We start from the raw sequence: 15,062 nt of genomic DNA, 5'->3' as shown, positions 1-15,062 counted from the left end.
AGCAGCTGTCCGTTTGTTTTGTGGTCGTATTTGTCTTGCCTGCCACTAAACTGCAACCCCTGTGACAAGAGAGATCTTATTGTCTCGCCCGCCCAGGACAAACCCTGGCTCGTAGTATAATAAATATTGACAAATATTTATTAAAATGAGGCATAGATGGTTAGGTGGATGGATGCCATCCAGCTTTATTGTTTTTTTCCCTCTTCTTTTGCATCCCTTCTTAGAAACTAGTGGTTGGTGGGAAAGTGACTAGTCATGGAGTTCGATTCCAGGAGGCTGGCTTTGTAACTCACTGGGCCAGTCCCCTGGAACAGGTCACCTAACGTCTCTGTTGTCTGTTTTCTGGTCTATAAAGTGGAGATAATAACACATCATGTATGTTGGGAGGCTCCATGAGATAATGAATGTGAAAGTGAAGGCAAGGGGTTATTACACTGTCTCTCTTGTTTTTGACATGGAACCTGGTTCACAGGCAGGATGCTGGGAGAGGATGTTAATTTAAGAACCTCAGGCAGTGGGTCCCCTGTACTCTCATTTGGGGGTTCTAAGAAAATGATGGTCATGATGATGATGATGGCTGTTATTTACTAAGCGATTATTCTCTGGCAGGCTCTAGGCTTAGCACATTTCTCATGTTAATACACTTAATTTTCCTAACAACCCAGAGATTATCCCCACTCTAAAGTAGCCAGCCCTGGTGACTCCATCACATGACTGTGTTCTAATTTTCTTCACAGCACTTATCACTAACTAAAATTAACTCATTTACCTTCTTGTTTATGGTCTGTCTTCCCCAATTAGATTGCAAGTTCCGTGGGAGCAGAGCCTTATCTGCCATGCTTTTGGCTGATTCCCCAGTGTCTAGAAGAGTCCCTGGTTGGCACATAGAAGACACTTAATAGACCCATTTAACAGATGAGAAAATAAGCCCAGAGAGGCGAAGTGCCTCACCCAAGGACACACAGTTACTTCGGTCTGTCAGGCTATGACCCTGATGTTATAATACTTTCTCCCATGGTACTATGGATTCTTCTGTGCTGTACCCTGGTGAAGATCTGATGACAAGAAGGCTGCCCAGAGTCATGTCCTCTCCCTACACCCTCCTCCCTCATCCCCTTTTCACCTCTGTTTGTTGAGGAGCTCTGCTTTGGACAGGGACACCAACAGAGAGTTTGCAGAGGCCCTCAGGGAAGGTGACTGGTCTCCCCTCTTTGTTCTGGCTCTGTCTCCCACTAGTAGGGCTCACAGCTTCCTGGAACCCTTTCATATCCGTTCCCCCACCTCAGCCCTCAATTCTAATCTTTAGGAGAACAGGGAGCCACACATTTTTAGATTTCAGTATTTGGCACATGAATCAATGCTAATTAACCTTATCCATAGCCAAGTCTTTCTAGAAGCCAAATACTTTGTCTTGGTACCTGACATTGATTGGTAGCATGAACAGGCTTGGGAACCAGAACTCTGGAGCTCCCTCCACCACCCCCAGTGCCTGGCCAGAAACTTCCAGTTGTCTTGCTTCCTCACTTAGGCCCCCTTGCCTTGTGTGGGTGGGAAATCCTTTTCTGTCTAGCAGTGGAGGATTGTATTCCAGAGGAGGGGAGCTGCCAGAATAAGAAAGACATTTGAAAGGAGACTAGCATGGGGTTAAGAGCTGCATCTTGGAGTCCAACAAGGCCAGGTTCAAGTTGCGCCTCTGCCACTTACTAGCTGAGTGACCTGGAGGTAATATCACCTGAGTCTCAACTTCCCCAAAACCTATTGCGCAGAGTAGATAAGACAATGCAGAAAAACAGCCGTTGGAGTGGTGTAAATGCTGGTAAATGCTTGAGGTAGGGTAGCTGCTGTGTATCAAGGAATCAGTCTTTGGGATCTCCACAGGATGGATTAGAGACCCTCACAAGCCAGAAAAGTCTCCCGGATGAACAGCAAACATTGTCTGTCTTTCCATTTCTGATGCCAGTTTATCATTGTCTTCTAAAATTTAATTTTTGAATAGGATAAGATAACTGATAGCTCGTTAAAGCTGATAAGGGCCCTTCCACCAGAGTCAGCAAATTGGCCCTAGGAACGGCCCCCCGCTTCAATAGTTTAACCTGGAGAATCCCATGGACAGAGGAGCCTGGCAGCTACAGTCCATGGGGTCAAAAGAGTCAGACACCATTGAGCGGCTTTCGCTTCACTTCCACATCTGCCAACGACTTACAGGGTGACCATGTCTTGCACCACTTTGCAAGCACTCCGTGTCTAGCTCCAAGCTGGGCCAAGAGCATGATTAAATTTTTGCACATTGCTCCTTTATTAGAAATTATAAATGATAAATTATTTCAACACCTGAAGACCAAACTACAGCCTAAGATTCCATAGACTCAAGATTTTTGACATTCTGGAATGAGCTTTCTGTAACACATACCCTTTCTGTGGCATGAAAGCATCGTTCTTTTTATTTTAAGCACTTGTTATGTTCCAGTTGTGAGCATTCTTCCTGTGACGGGGTCACTCAGTCCTCATTGTCCTACATGGCAGGTGCTTTTATTTGACTCATTTTATAAACAAGGAGTGGTGCTAAGTGCGGGGGTTCCCAGTTGACCCCGAGAGTGGGATCCACTGGGCCTTTCCCTGTTCCTTCTGTGCCCTCTTGGTTTGGGAGTTCCATTTAGGCTGAGACTGGGAGGGTTGGGGGCAGCCACCTGGGCTGGCTCTGTAAGTTCCTGTAACCCCAGGCCCAGGAGGCAGCTGGGAGGGGCCTTTTCTCACCTCTCCATCTTAAGGCCCGTGATTTATCGCAGCAGAAACTTGGGGTGCGCCTCCCTCTCCATGTCCCTGGAGCAGGAAGGTTTCTGTCATTTCTCTTTCCTGTGTGACAGCTCCCTCTCCCTCCCTTTCAGAGCCTCATACCCCACACCCCAGGGCTCAGGGGGATGGGAGACACTGCCCTGGAAGAAGCCCCTGGGAGAGAGCCACCCCCGGCCTGTCTGCGTGTGGGCCCGGCTGCTGTTCCCACTGTGTCTGAGAATGCAGGCTTGAGCTGCAGGGCAGCATGAGGGCGCTTCCCGCGGTGATTCGTGAAGGCCCTCGCCCGCCCGCCAGCCTGCCGCAGTGCCTGCCGTTCCATAACTAGAGCGTTTCCCTGTTGTGACAAGGACTGCCTTCTTGCACTGCGGGACGGCAGTGTGGCTTCGCGGAAAGTATGTGGCTTGGGTACTCGACAGTCCCGGTTGTGCCGTGGGCTAGTTGGGTGATTTGAGGGGCATTTCCTCCAAGTCGCGGGTTTCTCCATCTGTAAAATGAAGCAAATGATCCTTACTTCTAATGTTCTTGTAAGGAGCCGAGCTGACGAGTGGAAAACATACATTAATAGCACGGTGAACAGTAGCTGATGTTACTCCTGTGTCCCTCAACAGGCGAGAAGCTGTGAGACTTACCTAGAAAGGGGGCATCAGGGCACCAGCAGACCAATCTGTGCCCACTTCATCTCCAGGCCTCTCTTTTCACATCCTGGCTGTCTGCTGCTTCTCACCTACCGCTACCCAACATTCTTTGCTCTAAAATGAACATAACCAGAACTTCCTCACCTCTGAGCCCTTGCTCATGATTAAGAGCATGTTCTACATGAATGATTCACAATGTGTGGTCCCCAGACTACCAGCATCAGCATTACCAGGGAACCTAGGTGTGGGGCCTGGAAATCTGTGTTTTAACAAGCCTTCTGTGCCATTCTGATGCAGCGAAAGTTTGAGAACACTATTCTGTATTACAGCAACATCCTGCTCTAGCTTGAATCCCCTCTGGGCCACTCACTAACCCACTAACTGGGACCTTGGGCAACTCCCTTAATTTCTCTGAGCTTCAGTTTCCTCATATATAAAATAGGAACAATAATAGTACCTGCCTCACAGGGTTGTTGTGAGAATTAAATGAGATAATCCTTAAAAAGTGCTTATCTCAGTGCCTAAACCATGGTCGATGTTCAGTGAAGATTAGACATTCTTTTTATCATCACCACCATTATTCTATATTATGTGAATATATATATATAATATATATATGTGAATATATATTTAGAATATGTGAATAAATATATAGAATGTATATATATTCTATATTCCTGGGACCCTCCCCATACATGTTACATAAGTGATATAATTCCCCATGTTGAATGTCCTCCAAAGAGTCTTGATCACTTGCCTTTGAGCCCATGTGGCTTGTATTTGTCCACGTTCTCAGTGAACTGCCCAGGTTCTGCCTGCATAGGTGTGCCCTGCAGCATTCCACTCCAGTTCCTGGCATCTGAGCAGCTGCTTGGGCACTGTACAATAAATGTTGGTCTGAAATGCCATTTACCAAGACTGGATCTGCCTATGGGCTTCCTCACTCTGGCTTTCTCTGTCACTTGCCACATTCTCTAAGTTGAAATGATCTCCAGCCTTCTGTGTCTTTCACGGTCTCAAAAAGAATGTCATCAGAACCCATGCTGAGTTATCTGGAGATTTTATTCTTTGTACCTTGTCATTGTTATTTCCTATCCTTGTTACACTGATTCCCCTTGAATAAGTATCTACCATGGAAGCATTTTCTTGAATCTTCTCTCAAGCCTCGCTAGGTTGGGATTGCAGTCTTCCTGTTGTAGCTGATGGAACTGAGGCCCCAAGCCTACAGCTTCTACATGGCAACATTTGGTGGTGACCCAGAGCATTTGGCTCGAGTTTAGGTACTTTCTACTGCCCCATCTGTCCAATGATGACAGAATAAGCATTTCAAGTTTTCAAGGCTGGTAGCTCTCTGAATTCCTGAATGTTGATCTGAGGCTGACCATTCACAGACCTTCTGCTGTGCATGCATGCTCAGTCATGTCCGACTCTGCAATCCCATGTAGCCTGCTAGACTTCTCCGTCCATGGGATTCCCCAGGCAAGAATACTGGACTGGGTTGTCTTTTTCTTCTTCAGGGGATCTTCCTCACTCAGGGGCCAATCCCACGTCTCTTGCATTGGCAGGTGTATCCTTTACCACTGAGCCACCTGGGAAGCATACGCATGCCTTCTGCTGGGACAGCCTAAATTTGACCCTCCTTACCTGCCTTTCAGTTTCAGATCTGTTCGGCTGCTAAAGAACGACCCAGTTAACTTCCAGAAGTTCCCCTACGCTAACGAGGATGAGGCCTGGAAGACCTACCTTGAAAACCCCCTGACGGCAGCCACGAAGGCCATGATGAGAGTCAATGGCGACGACGACAGCGTTGCGGCCCTGAGCTTCCTCTACGATTACTACATGGTACGTCCGCCACCGCTGACTGAACGTGCGTCTTCGCTCTCAGGCTTCATGGCTCTGCAGCCCACTCTGACCACCCCTAACCCTTCCCACGTCCTCTCACACCTCTGGGCCTTTGCACATGCTGGTCCCTCTGCCCGGCACACTCCCCTCTCCCCTGGCAAAACCCTGCTCTCAGCTTTAAGTTACCTCATTCATCCCCTGAAGGTGGGGAAGGATTTCTGGGCTTTTCCATTCTGTGCCTCCTCTGGGCACCCTCAGCAAGTACCATCATTTTCCGTGACGCCATCTTCAGAAGCTTGCTGTTTGTGCATTTACTCCTCCGTGTCACCTATGACACTGAGCTCCTGGAGGGCAGGAACCATGTCATGATCATGACTGAGCCCCCAGCACCCCACACTGCCTGCCACACAGTACTCAATATGTATTGACTGAATGGGTCAGGTCCTTGGCCACACACACCACAGCGATGACCTCTAACCCACCGTCTTCTTTCTGTCCCTTAGGTCATCCCAGTTGCCCTGTCAGCCCCACCTGCCTATTCCAGCCCCACCTCCTAGAACATGCCTTCTGCTCTTGAGTCCATTCACTTCCTTCAGGACCCTTCCCAAGGCCCAGCTTCTCTCAGAAGCCCTCGCCTCATATCGCCACTCTCCTGAGCGTCTCACTGTTGTTCATACCCTTGCTGCCACCGTGCGCATTGTACCACTTCCTGACATCTTTTATTGTTCTCTAATTGTTTCTGGAGCCTTGACTTTGAGACTGTCAGTTCCTAAGAACAGAAATTAGGCCTCTCACATAGGAGAAGTGTGCTTAAACCTATTAGTAACCACAAGTACATAACACACATGATATCACCCCCTTCCAGTGCCTTTGCCAGACACTGCTAATGGATTACAACCTGTATTCTCACTGAAGATACACGAGGCTACAAAATCTTTTTCAGCCTAGTAACTCCAGGCAACCCCTACCCATCTGTCTGAATTGTCATATGACAGCAAACATTCTTGCTATCCCTGTGCTGGGTTATTGCTTCTAGAGACTTTCCCAGATTGGAGGCTGGGGACATGAATAGCTGATTGTTGTGATGACTGAGTCTGAAGTTGAAGATTTAAAGCCACCTTGTAAATAAATCTTCAAATTCACTGGCCCAAGAAGTAGTTTATTCTACACAAAGGCAGGCAAACTCTGCAAATTCAGAGACCAGGTTGAGGGAAGTGGTCTCAGATACAAAAGAAACCCCAAATTATCTCTCTGGCTTTTGGTTCTCATCTAGGAGTGGTATGGCTACCCTCCCTTCCCTTCTCCCAGAAGACTGATGATGGAAAAGAAATTTGAATGTCTCAGCCTGGGGACCTGGTAGGAGCCAGAATTCTAGGTCTGAGCTTAAACTCCAGCCTGGGATATGTTGCTCGAGACTGGGCCATAAAATAAAATCGAGCACTACCTCCCCTGAGCAAGAGCCCATTCCCAGGGCCCCAGTGGTGGGGCCAGGCTCTGAAGGTGACATTTATTACCGCAGTACAGCATCCCAGGGAGACACACCTGCCCCCTGCCCTCCCAGAGCACATTAGATCAGAGGAGCACTGCAGACAGGCAGAGCACGGTCTGACAGTGTGGAAAGAGCACCAAGTTGGGAGTTGGACACCTGGCCATGTGACTTTGGGCAGAATAGTCCTAAAGGTCACCACTTGCTATTTCTTACTGAATGCTGGACACTGTGCCAGGCACCGTTCCTCATGCTCTCCCATCAGTGTGATTAAAAACCCAGGCGTTGACATCACTAGACTTGGTCGGAGACCTTGTTCTGGCTTTGTTAGCTTTAGAGAAAAAAGACCTGAATTCTCTGAGACACAACAGTATTAGAATTATAATCACGAGAGGTAACATTTACATAGTGCTCTCCATGTGCCAGGGGCTAGTCTAAGCACTCACAAAAATCCCAAGGGTTGGTATCACTGTTATTCCTGCCGTAAAGATGATGACAATAAGGTGCAGAAAGGTTGAGGGCCTTGCCCAAGGTCACACAGCCAATATGTAGCAGGTCTAAGAACGGTACCCAGGAAATTGATTCAGTCTGTGCTCCTAATCACTAAGATGACAAAGCCTCTCTGGACTTCAGTTTTCCTCACGCGTGTAATGGGGATAGCATTAGTAGACAGCACAGAGTGGTTGTAGAGATTAAATTACAGCACACAGAGAAGCCACTTAGCACAGGGCCCAGTGCATAGGAAGTGCTCCATTAAAAAACAGTGAGCATTATCTTTATTAATAAATCTTCACAACCCACTTGAGGGAGGGATTGTCATCCCCCACTTGACATATGAGGAAGCCGAATGTCAGAAAAGCACAATCATTTATCCCGAGTCACACAGCACTTTTACGTAGTAAAGCTAGAACTTAAGCTAGGCCTGCCTGACTCCAAATTCCATGATTCCTAAGTGCTCGTTTCAGGGTACTTCTCACTCTGTAACTTGGGGCTCAGACTAAATGGCCTGCTAACTCAAAGGACTGGCAGGTTTTCTCCCAATGACCAAGGTAGCTCCCCTGTGTGGCTGAGCCCCTGGAGGGGGTTGAGGCTCATGACAGTCAGATCTTATCCAAGAGCCACACACAAATCCTTTCTTCCTTTCTTCTCAGGGCCCCAAGGAGAAGCGGCTACTGTCCTCCAGCACCGGGGGCCGGAATGACCAAGGCAAGAGGTGAGGCATGCCCTCACCACCATCCCCGCCCCTCTGCCCTCCCCCACCTCACCTAGGGCCCCTTATCCACTGGGCACAGGGGGCACAATGCCAGGACTAGGGTCCACGGTACCCTTGTGCTTAGGCCCCCAGTTGTGTCCAGCTCTACAACACCATTGTCCGTGGGGTTTCTCCAGGCAAGAAATACTGGAGTGTACCATGCCCTCCTCCAGGGGATCTTCCTAACCCAGAGACTGAACCCAGGTCTTCCACATTGCAGGTGGATTCTTTACCATCTGAGCCACCAGGGAAGTCCACGGTACCCTTAGGGGCCCACAAAAGTATTTTATCTATTTTAAAATCAGAAGAAAACGATACAATCCAGCCTGGGTTGTATTTGTATTTATACTGAGGATTGTAAAAGGTTTTTTAAACTGTTTTTTTATGGAGGAAGGGACCTATGATCGCAAAAGAGACTGGGGCCCACAGAGTCACAGTGAGACCCTGCTTGAGTGCACACACGCACACAAGTGCCTGCGGCCACGTGGCTAAAGTTTACTAAAAACGAACTTCAAAGCCACAGTGGTGCAAAAGCCCTGCTGGAAGCTTTTCTGTCCTAGCTTCAAAACCCTCCCTGCAGCCTCAAGGGGAGGGGACAGCTATGTTCCCGTGTTTCTTTCCCTTGGCTGTCTTGGCCTCTGTCTGGCACTGATGCCTCGGGCATGGATGTTCCTTTTCTTGTAGAGAGCAGCCCAGGCCATACTCATGGCCAGAGGGGCACTGGAAGGATACTGCCCGCCTTTGTCTACTTTTCCTTACCCCCAGTAGGCAGGGCTTCTGCTGGGAAACCTTCTGGGCCTCTCTCTTCTTTCCAGAAAGCCCAAACTGCTAAGGCAAGCACTGAGGCACTGGCGGCTGGCAAACGGCCCCCCACTGCCTCGAACAGTGGGTTTTTGTGCATGACATTTCCCTCAAAACCAGTTTTTTTTAATGTTGTTAGTTTTTCTGATTGTAAAATAATACCTGCTGGTTATAAAGTATTCAAAGTCTATAGACATGCATAAAGCAAAAAAGGAAGGAAGGGGAGGAGGGAGGAATGAATTGTAGATTATGTAATGTATTTGTTCATTTGAAGAAAACTGTTTATAGGTGTATGACAGTTTTAGGGAAATTATGAATAAATAAGTAGAAAATTCTAAAATGAGGAAGCTCAAGTTAGTATCGTAACTCCAGTAGCAACAGAGGTTGTCCTAAGAAAACTTATCATAGTAAAATATTTAACCAGCCGGCAAACAATATTTGTGTAGTTACAACAACTAAACTATCTATTGTTGAAGCTATTTTTAAATTTAGTTTACTTTTCAAAAAAAATTTGATGTAGTAACAAACTAAATACCCATATTGAAGCTGGCCCTTGAGAATCAGAAGTATGGTGGTGGAAATGGAAGACTGGTGCGATTACAGGAGGGCACCCATGGATAATAGAATCATCTTATAGTAAGGTCTGTGTGTTCACTCAGTGTCTCTGATTCTGTGACTGTCTGGGTCTCAGGTGTGAAAATAGTTTATCTGGCTCTTTTGACAAAGTGAGGACTGTATGTAAAAATTCTTTGGATTCTGTACAATGAATTGCATTAAAGACACTGTTGTTTTTGCTTAAAAATATAAAGTAAAAAAGTAAAAGTTTCTTACAATTCTACTTTCTTGTTTCCCTTAATAGTTTGGGGTATATCCTTCCAGGTCTTTTTTCTTAATGTACACTATTATCGACTCACAAATACCCACTCTTGCCCTCACCAGGAATGACTCAGTACAGTAATTTTAATGTGGGGACATTTGACTCCGGATAAGGAATGAATAAACTTTCCGTTTTTTAAATGACCAAGTACTGTAATGGGTAAAGCAGGCATTTGCCCCTGAACCTTGATCCTGTACCTGGTCCTCCCTGCTTCTCCCTGTGACATGTTGGGCCCGCTGCAGTGTCTCATCTCAGGCATGTTGGGAAGACCTAACGTGGATTAAATCTTTGGATTAAAGAAAGTCAATATGTCAGTGTGATGGTCACCCTGCAATCCAGCCAAGGACCCCCTCGAGGCTCCGAGAAAAGAGGTGTACCCACTTACCCCTCCTCACTCTCCTCAGGTACTACCATGGCATGGAATATGAGATGGACCTCACCCCCCTTGAAAGTCCCACGCACCTCATGAAATTCCTGACAGAGAATGTGTCTGGAACCCCAGAGTACCCAGATGTGCTCAAGAAGAATAATCTAATGAGCGTGGAGGGAGCTGCACCCACGCCGGGCAAGGCTGCTCTGCTCCCCGCAGGCCCCAGCAAGCTGGAAACCGGCTCTGTGGACAGCTACCTGCTGCCCACCAGCGATGTATATGATAATGGCTCCCTCAGCTCCTTGTTTGAGAGCATTCACGGGGTGCCTCCCACACAGCGCTGGCAGCCTGACAGCACCTTCAAAGATGACCCACAGGAGGTGAGGGCCCACCCCCTCACCCCTCCCGCATCCCTGGGTACTTGCATGTACAGAAGGAGGGAAGACAGTGAGGCGCTCGGAGCTTTGGAATCACTGGGGGAAAGAGTCCTTGAGCTGAGGCAGGGCTGCCATGCACTGTTGTCCAGGTTGTGCACTGTGCAACCCTCGCAGTTGTATGTAGTGGCCCTGGGTTGACGTGCCAGTGGAACTGAATGTGAGCATATATTTTCCCTGGATTGTGTTTCTCTGCAGTCTCTACTCTTCCCAGATATCCTGAAAACATCCCCAGAACCCCTGGGTTCAGAGGACTATCCCAATCCCAAGAGGTAAGTTAGCTTCTCTGGACCCTTGACCACTGGTCAGTGGGCAGGGGATGTAGACAGAGCTGTACACTGTCCCCAAAGCAAGCATCATCACTGAATGAAAAGAGAGAAGCGAAGGCATGTAAAAGAAAAGAGTGATTTCTACATCTCTTTCCCAGGTTGTGACAAGCAGCTCAGAACTGAGCACCATGTTAGAAAACCAAGGTTCCATTGTGTCCTGGTCTCCCTGTGACTTGGTCACCCCTCAGGGCTCTCTTGTTTCCATTAGTCGTTATTCAGGAGGATTGTACCTCAACAAAGCCATTAAATAGAAGCCCTGAAAACGCGGAAATGGAGGCCCCGGAAAGTAGAGTGATTTAGTGAGGTCAGGTGGTAAATCCATAGCAGAGCCTCAGGCTTCCTGCCCCACTGCCCTCTGGGATACTCCATTCAGCCTGGGAGCCCAGCCTCACTGTCCTCTCCCGCCTCCCCGCAGTGACTTTGAGTACACCCTGGGCTCCCCCAAAGCCATCCACATCAAATCGGGCGAGTCGCCCATGGCCTACCTCAACAAGGGCCAGTTCTACCCTGTCACCTTGCGGACGCCAGCAGGTGGCAAAGGCCTTGCCTTGTCCTCCAACAAGGTCAAGGTAGGTTGGCTGCCCTGGGACTGCTTGGGAAGTGGGCGGGGTGCTCAGGTCAACCCTGCCTGCCGGGGTCTCCAGGGAGAGGGTGCTTTAGAGGACTGCCCATTGCCACGGAGAGGAGAGGCCAAAGAGCAGGGCTGCCTGACCCCGGGTCTGGGAAAGGATGAGGCTGCCCAGGCCTCTCCTGAGGCAGGGGGTCACGGTGACCACTGTGTTTGCAGAGTGTGGTGATGGTGGTCTTCGACAACGAGAAGGGCCCGGCCGAGCAGCTGCGCTTCTGGAAACACTGGCATTCGCGGCAGCCCACCGCCAAGCAGCGGGTCATCGACGTGGGTGAGAGCCCGCTCACACCCTCCACCCCAGTGTCTCTCTCTCTCTAATTCTCTGTCTCACACCTCTCTCACACACACACATGCACGCGCACGTGCGCACACACACACACACACACACACACACACACACACAGGCCAGTCAGGCCTTTCTTGCTGTCCCCCTTTTCCCCACCCCCTTCTGACCTCTGCAGGGCTTATTTCTGACTCCAGCCGCCTGCCTGGGCCCTGTCTCCAGGTCATAAGCTGTGGGGTTTGCGGGGATTTGCATGTTGACTGGAAGCAGTGACCTCTTTTCTTTGTTGCTTTGGGATAAACAAGGCTCTGGGGGCCCCAGGAGAACCACATAAACAGACCCCTGGGGTGCTGGCTGGCCTGTCCCCATCAGGGGTCTTGACCAATTGGGATACAAATGCATGAGATAACTGTGCAGGCAATGAGTGAGTTGGAAGCTGGGAGCACAGTGCCGGGGCAGCTCTGCTTTGGAAGCTGCAACCTTCGTGCTTTGAAGGCAGGAAGGGAGCTGGGGGAGGCCTTCTGTGTGTGCTGCCAGTCCCGGCCCTGAGACCCGGTGGGAGGCGCGGCCCATCTTCAGATCTCCAGGCCCTGGCTCTGTCACTCTCTTCCTGGCTGTGTCACCTCCCCTTCCTGAGTCTCAGTTTCTTCAACTGTCACCTGGGAAAGTACCAGCTGCCCCATCTGCCTGCCGTGCAATTGCCGCCTTGGAGCCACGTGTGCTAGAGAACGTGACACAAATAGGGACGATGCAGTGACCTCTGAGAGGCCAGGTGGCACGGTGGTTAGGAGCCTGGGCTCAGGAGCCAGAGAGAACTGACCTCCAGACCTTGCTCTACCTTTTATTAGCTGTGACCAGACTTCTCTGAGCTTTGTTCTCCTCATGTGTAAGCTGAATATTCATAGCATTGTAAGTGTATAGCTCAGTTCAGTTCAGTGGCTCAGTCGTGTCCGACTCTTTGTGACCCCATGGACTGCAGTATGCCAGGCCTCCCTGTCCATCACCAACTCCCGGAGTTTACTCAAACTCATGTCTGTTGAGTCGGTGGTGCCATCCAACCATCTCATCCTCTGTCGTCCACTTCTCCTCCTGCCTTCAATCTTTCCCAGCATCAGGGTCTTTCCAAATGAGTCAGTTCTTCACATCAGGTGGCCAAAGTATTGGAGTTTCAGCTTCAACATCAGTCTTTCCAATGAACATTCAGGACTGATTTCCTTTAGGAGAGACTGGTTGGATCTCCTTGCAGTCCAAGGGACCCTCAAGAGTCAAGTGTGTAGTAGTAGTATTATCATTTATTTAATGCTACGAGCTCAATACTGGTAGTACTGATTGTACTATGGTTATGACTATCACTGTGACCGCGATGACCATGTTACCTGGGAGAGCTCCTCAATCACAGTCCCACTGAAAAAAGTAAGCTCCACCCCAAAATCATGTGGGCCCTGGCCTAGATGGCAAAGTTAAGGAGTCCCTCTGGGATTTGGGCAGATCTCCTTCCCAGACTGGACCTCAGTTTTTCCATCCATAGCCCAGGGCACAATGAGTAACTTCCTCCCTAGTTCAAAGCATGGTTTTTGGGGGGAGAGGATCCAAGTCCCTGCCAAGAACGGGGCCCAGGCCCTAATGACCCCTCCCCATGGTGCCCCCAAATCCCTTGTCTCCTGACTCTCCTCTGGTCTCCTGTGGTCTCTTTGCAGCCGACTGCAAAGAAAACTTCAACACTGTCCAGCACATTGAGGAGGTGGCGTATAATGCACTGTCCTTCATGTGGAATGTCCATGAGGAGGCCAAGGTCAGTGCTGGGGGCATGGCTGGGATGGGACTGGGCTGCCAGCAAGTCCAGGAAAGGGACTGTCCCTAGGATTGTGGTAGCTCCTCCAGTGAGGGCACCAGGGAGGAGGCAGGGTACAGGAGTGAAGGAGAAGCACAGGCTCTAAGCTAGAGTGGCCGGGCCCTTATCCCGCCTTCGTGACCTTGGACAAGTGCCTTAGCTGAAAATTGGGAGTGTAACCTTAGCATGAACGGATAGGTTGGCATGAGGCTCAGGTGAGATAAGAGAAAGGTAGAGCACAGCCTGGCACAGAAGTGGTGGCTGTTGTTATTAGTCCAATCCACCTATTTGCCAGATGGGAAAACTGAGTCTTGTGCAAGCCACACAGCAAGATCCTGCTGCTGCTGACGGGGTTTCCTGACATGTGGGCCAGTGCAGAGTGTTGCAGAAGTGCTGTGGAGTCTGGTAGATGAAGGCTGAAGTCTGTTACCTCACTCGAGGAGCCCATAGGAAGGGAAGAGCAATCTGCCTCCTAGAGTTGTGGTGAAGATCCAAGGAGATCATGAAGGATGGGGCAGCGGGCACTTTCTATGCCAAGCCTATCGGAGAGGCCTGAGAAATGGAGCCTCTGGCAATATATTTTTTTCATACCAATGATGAAGCCATGTAGTGCTTGAGACCAGCCTCACACTCACCAGTGCTGCCGGGTCCCTCTGTGTCTCGGTCTTCTGTTTAGACAGGTGGTATCGTGGAACGGGCACTAGTCAGAGGGTCAGGGGCTGGGTGACCTTGGGCCTGTCCCTTCACCTTTCGGGGCCAGGCTTACCCCATCAGACCAAGTTTTGGTCAGGCTCATGGCAAAGGCCCTTCTGGCCTGGGAAAGCCGGGGAGCTTATCCCTGCCTCCCCGCCTCCCCGCCTCCCCTCATGGGGCGGTCCAGGCTGCCCGGAGAAAACCAAGGTGAAGGGGCTCTGAAAACAGCAAGGAGAGGCACAAAGGCAAGGGATTATTATTATTCAAACAGACACCCGGGACTGGGGAGGAGCTGGGGCCTCCGGTTCAGGGAGTGGGGGAAGAGTTTCGTGGGAAGGGAGAGGTGGGTTTCGGTGGGGATTTTCTCACAGCCTCTTAAGCCCCCAGGCTTGGGTCTTTGTCAGGTGTGAGCTGGGTGGGGGCGGCATCAGGGCTGAGCTGGCTGAGGGGAAGGTATGTCTGGCATGCATCTGGGGGCCTGGCCCCCCACAGCCAGGGAAGGAAGAGGGTCTGCTCCAGCACCACCCCACCCCCACTTGTTCAAGTCAGGATCATTTCCAAGGGAAGCGTCCCAAGGAATAGGGGCCAGCGTGGAGTGGGGTCTGGCCTGGAGTCCCACACAGATGCCAGCAGTAGGCAGTCAGTAGGCGAGCTTGCTAAGAGACGTCCAGCTAAGACTGACCCCAGGCTACCATCAGCTGGACACAGGCTTCTGGTTGAGACGCCATCTGTCCCACTCACAACAACAGTTACAAAATGTCCAAGACCCCTAGGTATTCTACCACCCTCACCACCACAGGAGGTAGGT

At 49.9% G+C, this 15,062-nt stretch overlaps 1 protein-coding gene across 7 annotated transcripts in view; it reads left to right on the top strand.

Moving 5' to 3' along the window:
* GRHL3 (grainyhead like transcription factor 3) overlaps nucleotides 1-15,062 on the top strand; it is a 37,383-nt gene that overhangs the window by 8,693 nt on the left and 13,628 nt on the right. For all 7 annotated transcript variants that reach the window (XM_025278732.3, XM_044938114.2, XM_044938115.2 and 4 more), the window contains 7 exons: nucleotides 5,084-5,270; nucleotides 7,908-7,969; nucleotides 10,091-10,436; nucleotides 10,689-10,762; nucleotides 11,235-11,388; nucleotides 11,607-11,718; nucleotides 13,428-13,522. In XM_025278732.3, the coding sequence (XP_025134517.2) occupies nucleotides 5,084-5,270; nucleotides 7,908-7,969; nucleotides 10,091-10,436; nucleotides 10,689-10,762; nucleotides 11,235-11,388; nucleotides 11,607-11,718; nucleotides 13,428-13,522 (1,030 nt within the window). The remainder of the gene's footprint in view (nucleotides 1-5,083; nucleotides 5,271-7,907; nucleotides 7,970-10,090; nucleotides 10,437-10,688; nucleotides 10,763-11,234; nucleotides 11,389-11,606; nucleotides 11,719-13,427; nucleotides 13,523-15,062) is intronic.

This window comes from Bubalus bubalis, chromosome 2 (assembly GCF_019923935.1).
Source record: "Bubalus bubalis isolate 160015118507 breed Murrah chromosome 2, NDDB_SH_1, whole genome shotgun sequence".
NCBI lineage: Eukaryota > Metazoa > Chordata > Mammalia > Artiodactyla > Bovidae > Bubalus > Bubalus bubalis.
The sequence above is the reverse complement of the archived record's forward strand: the minus strand, read 5'-3'. Positions and strand labels throughout refer to the sequence as shown.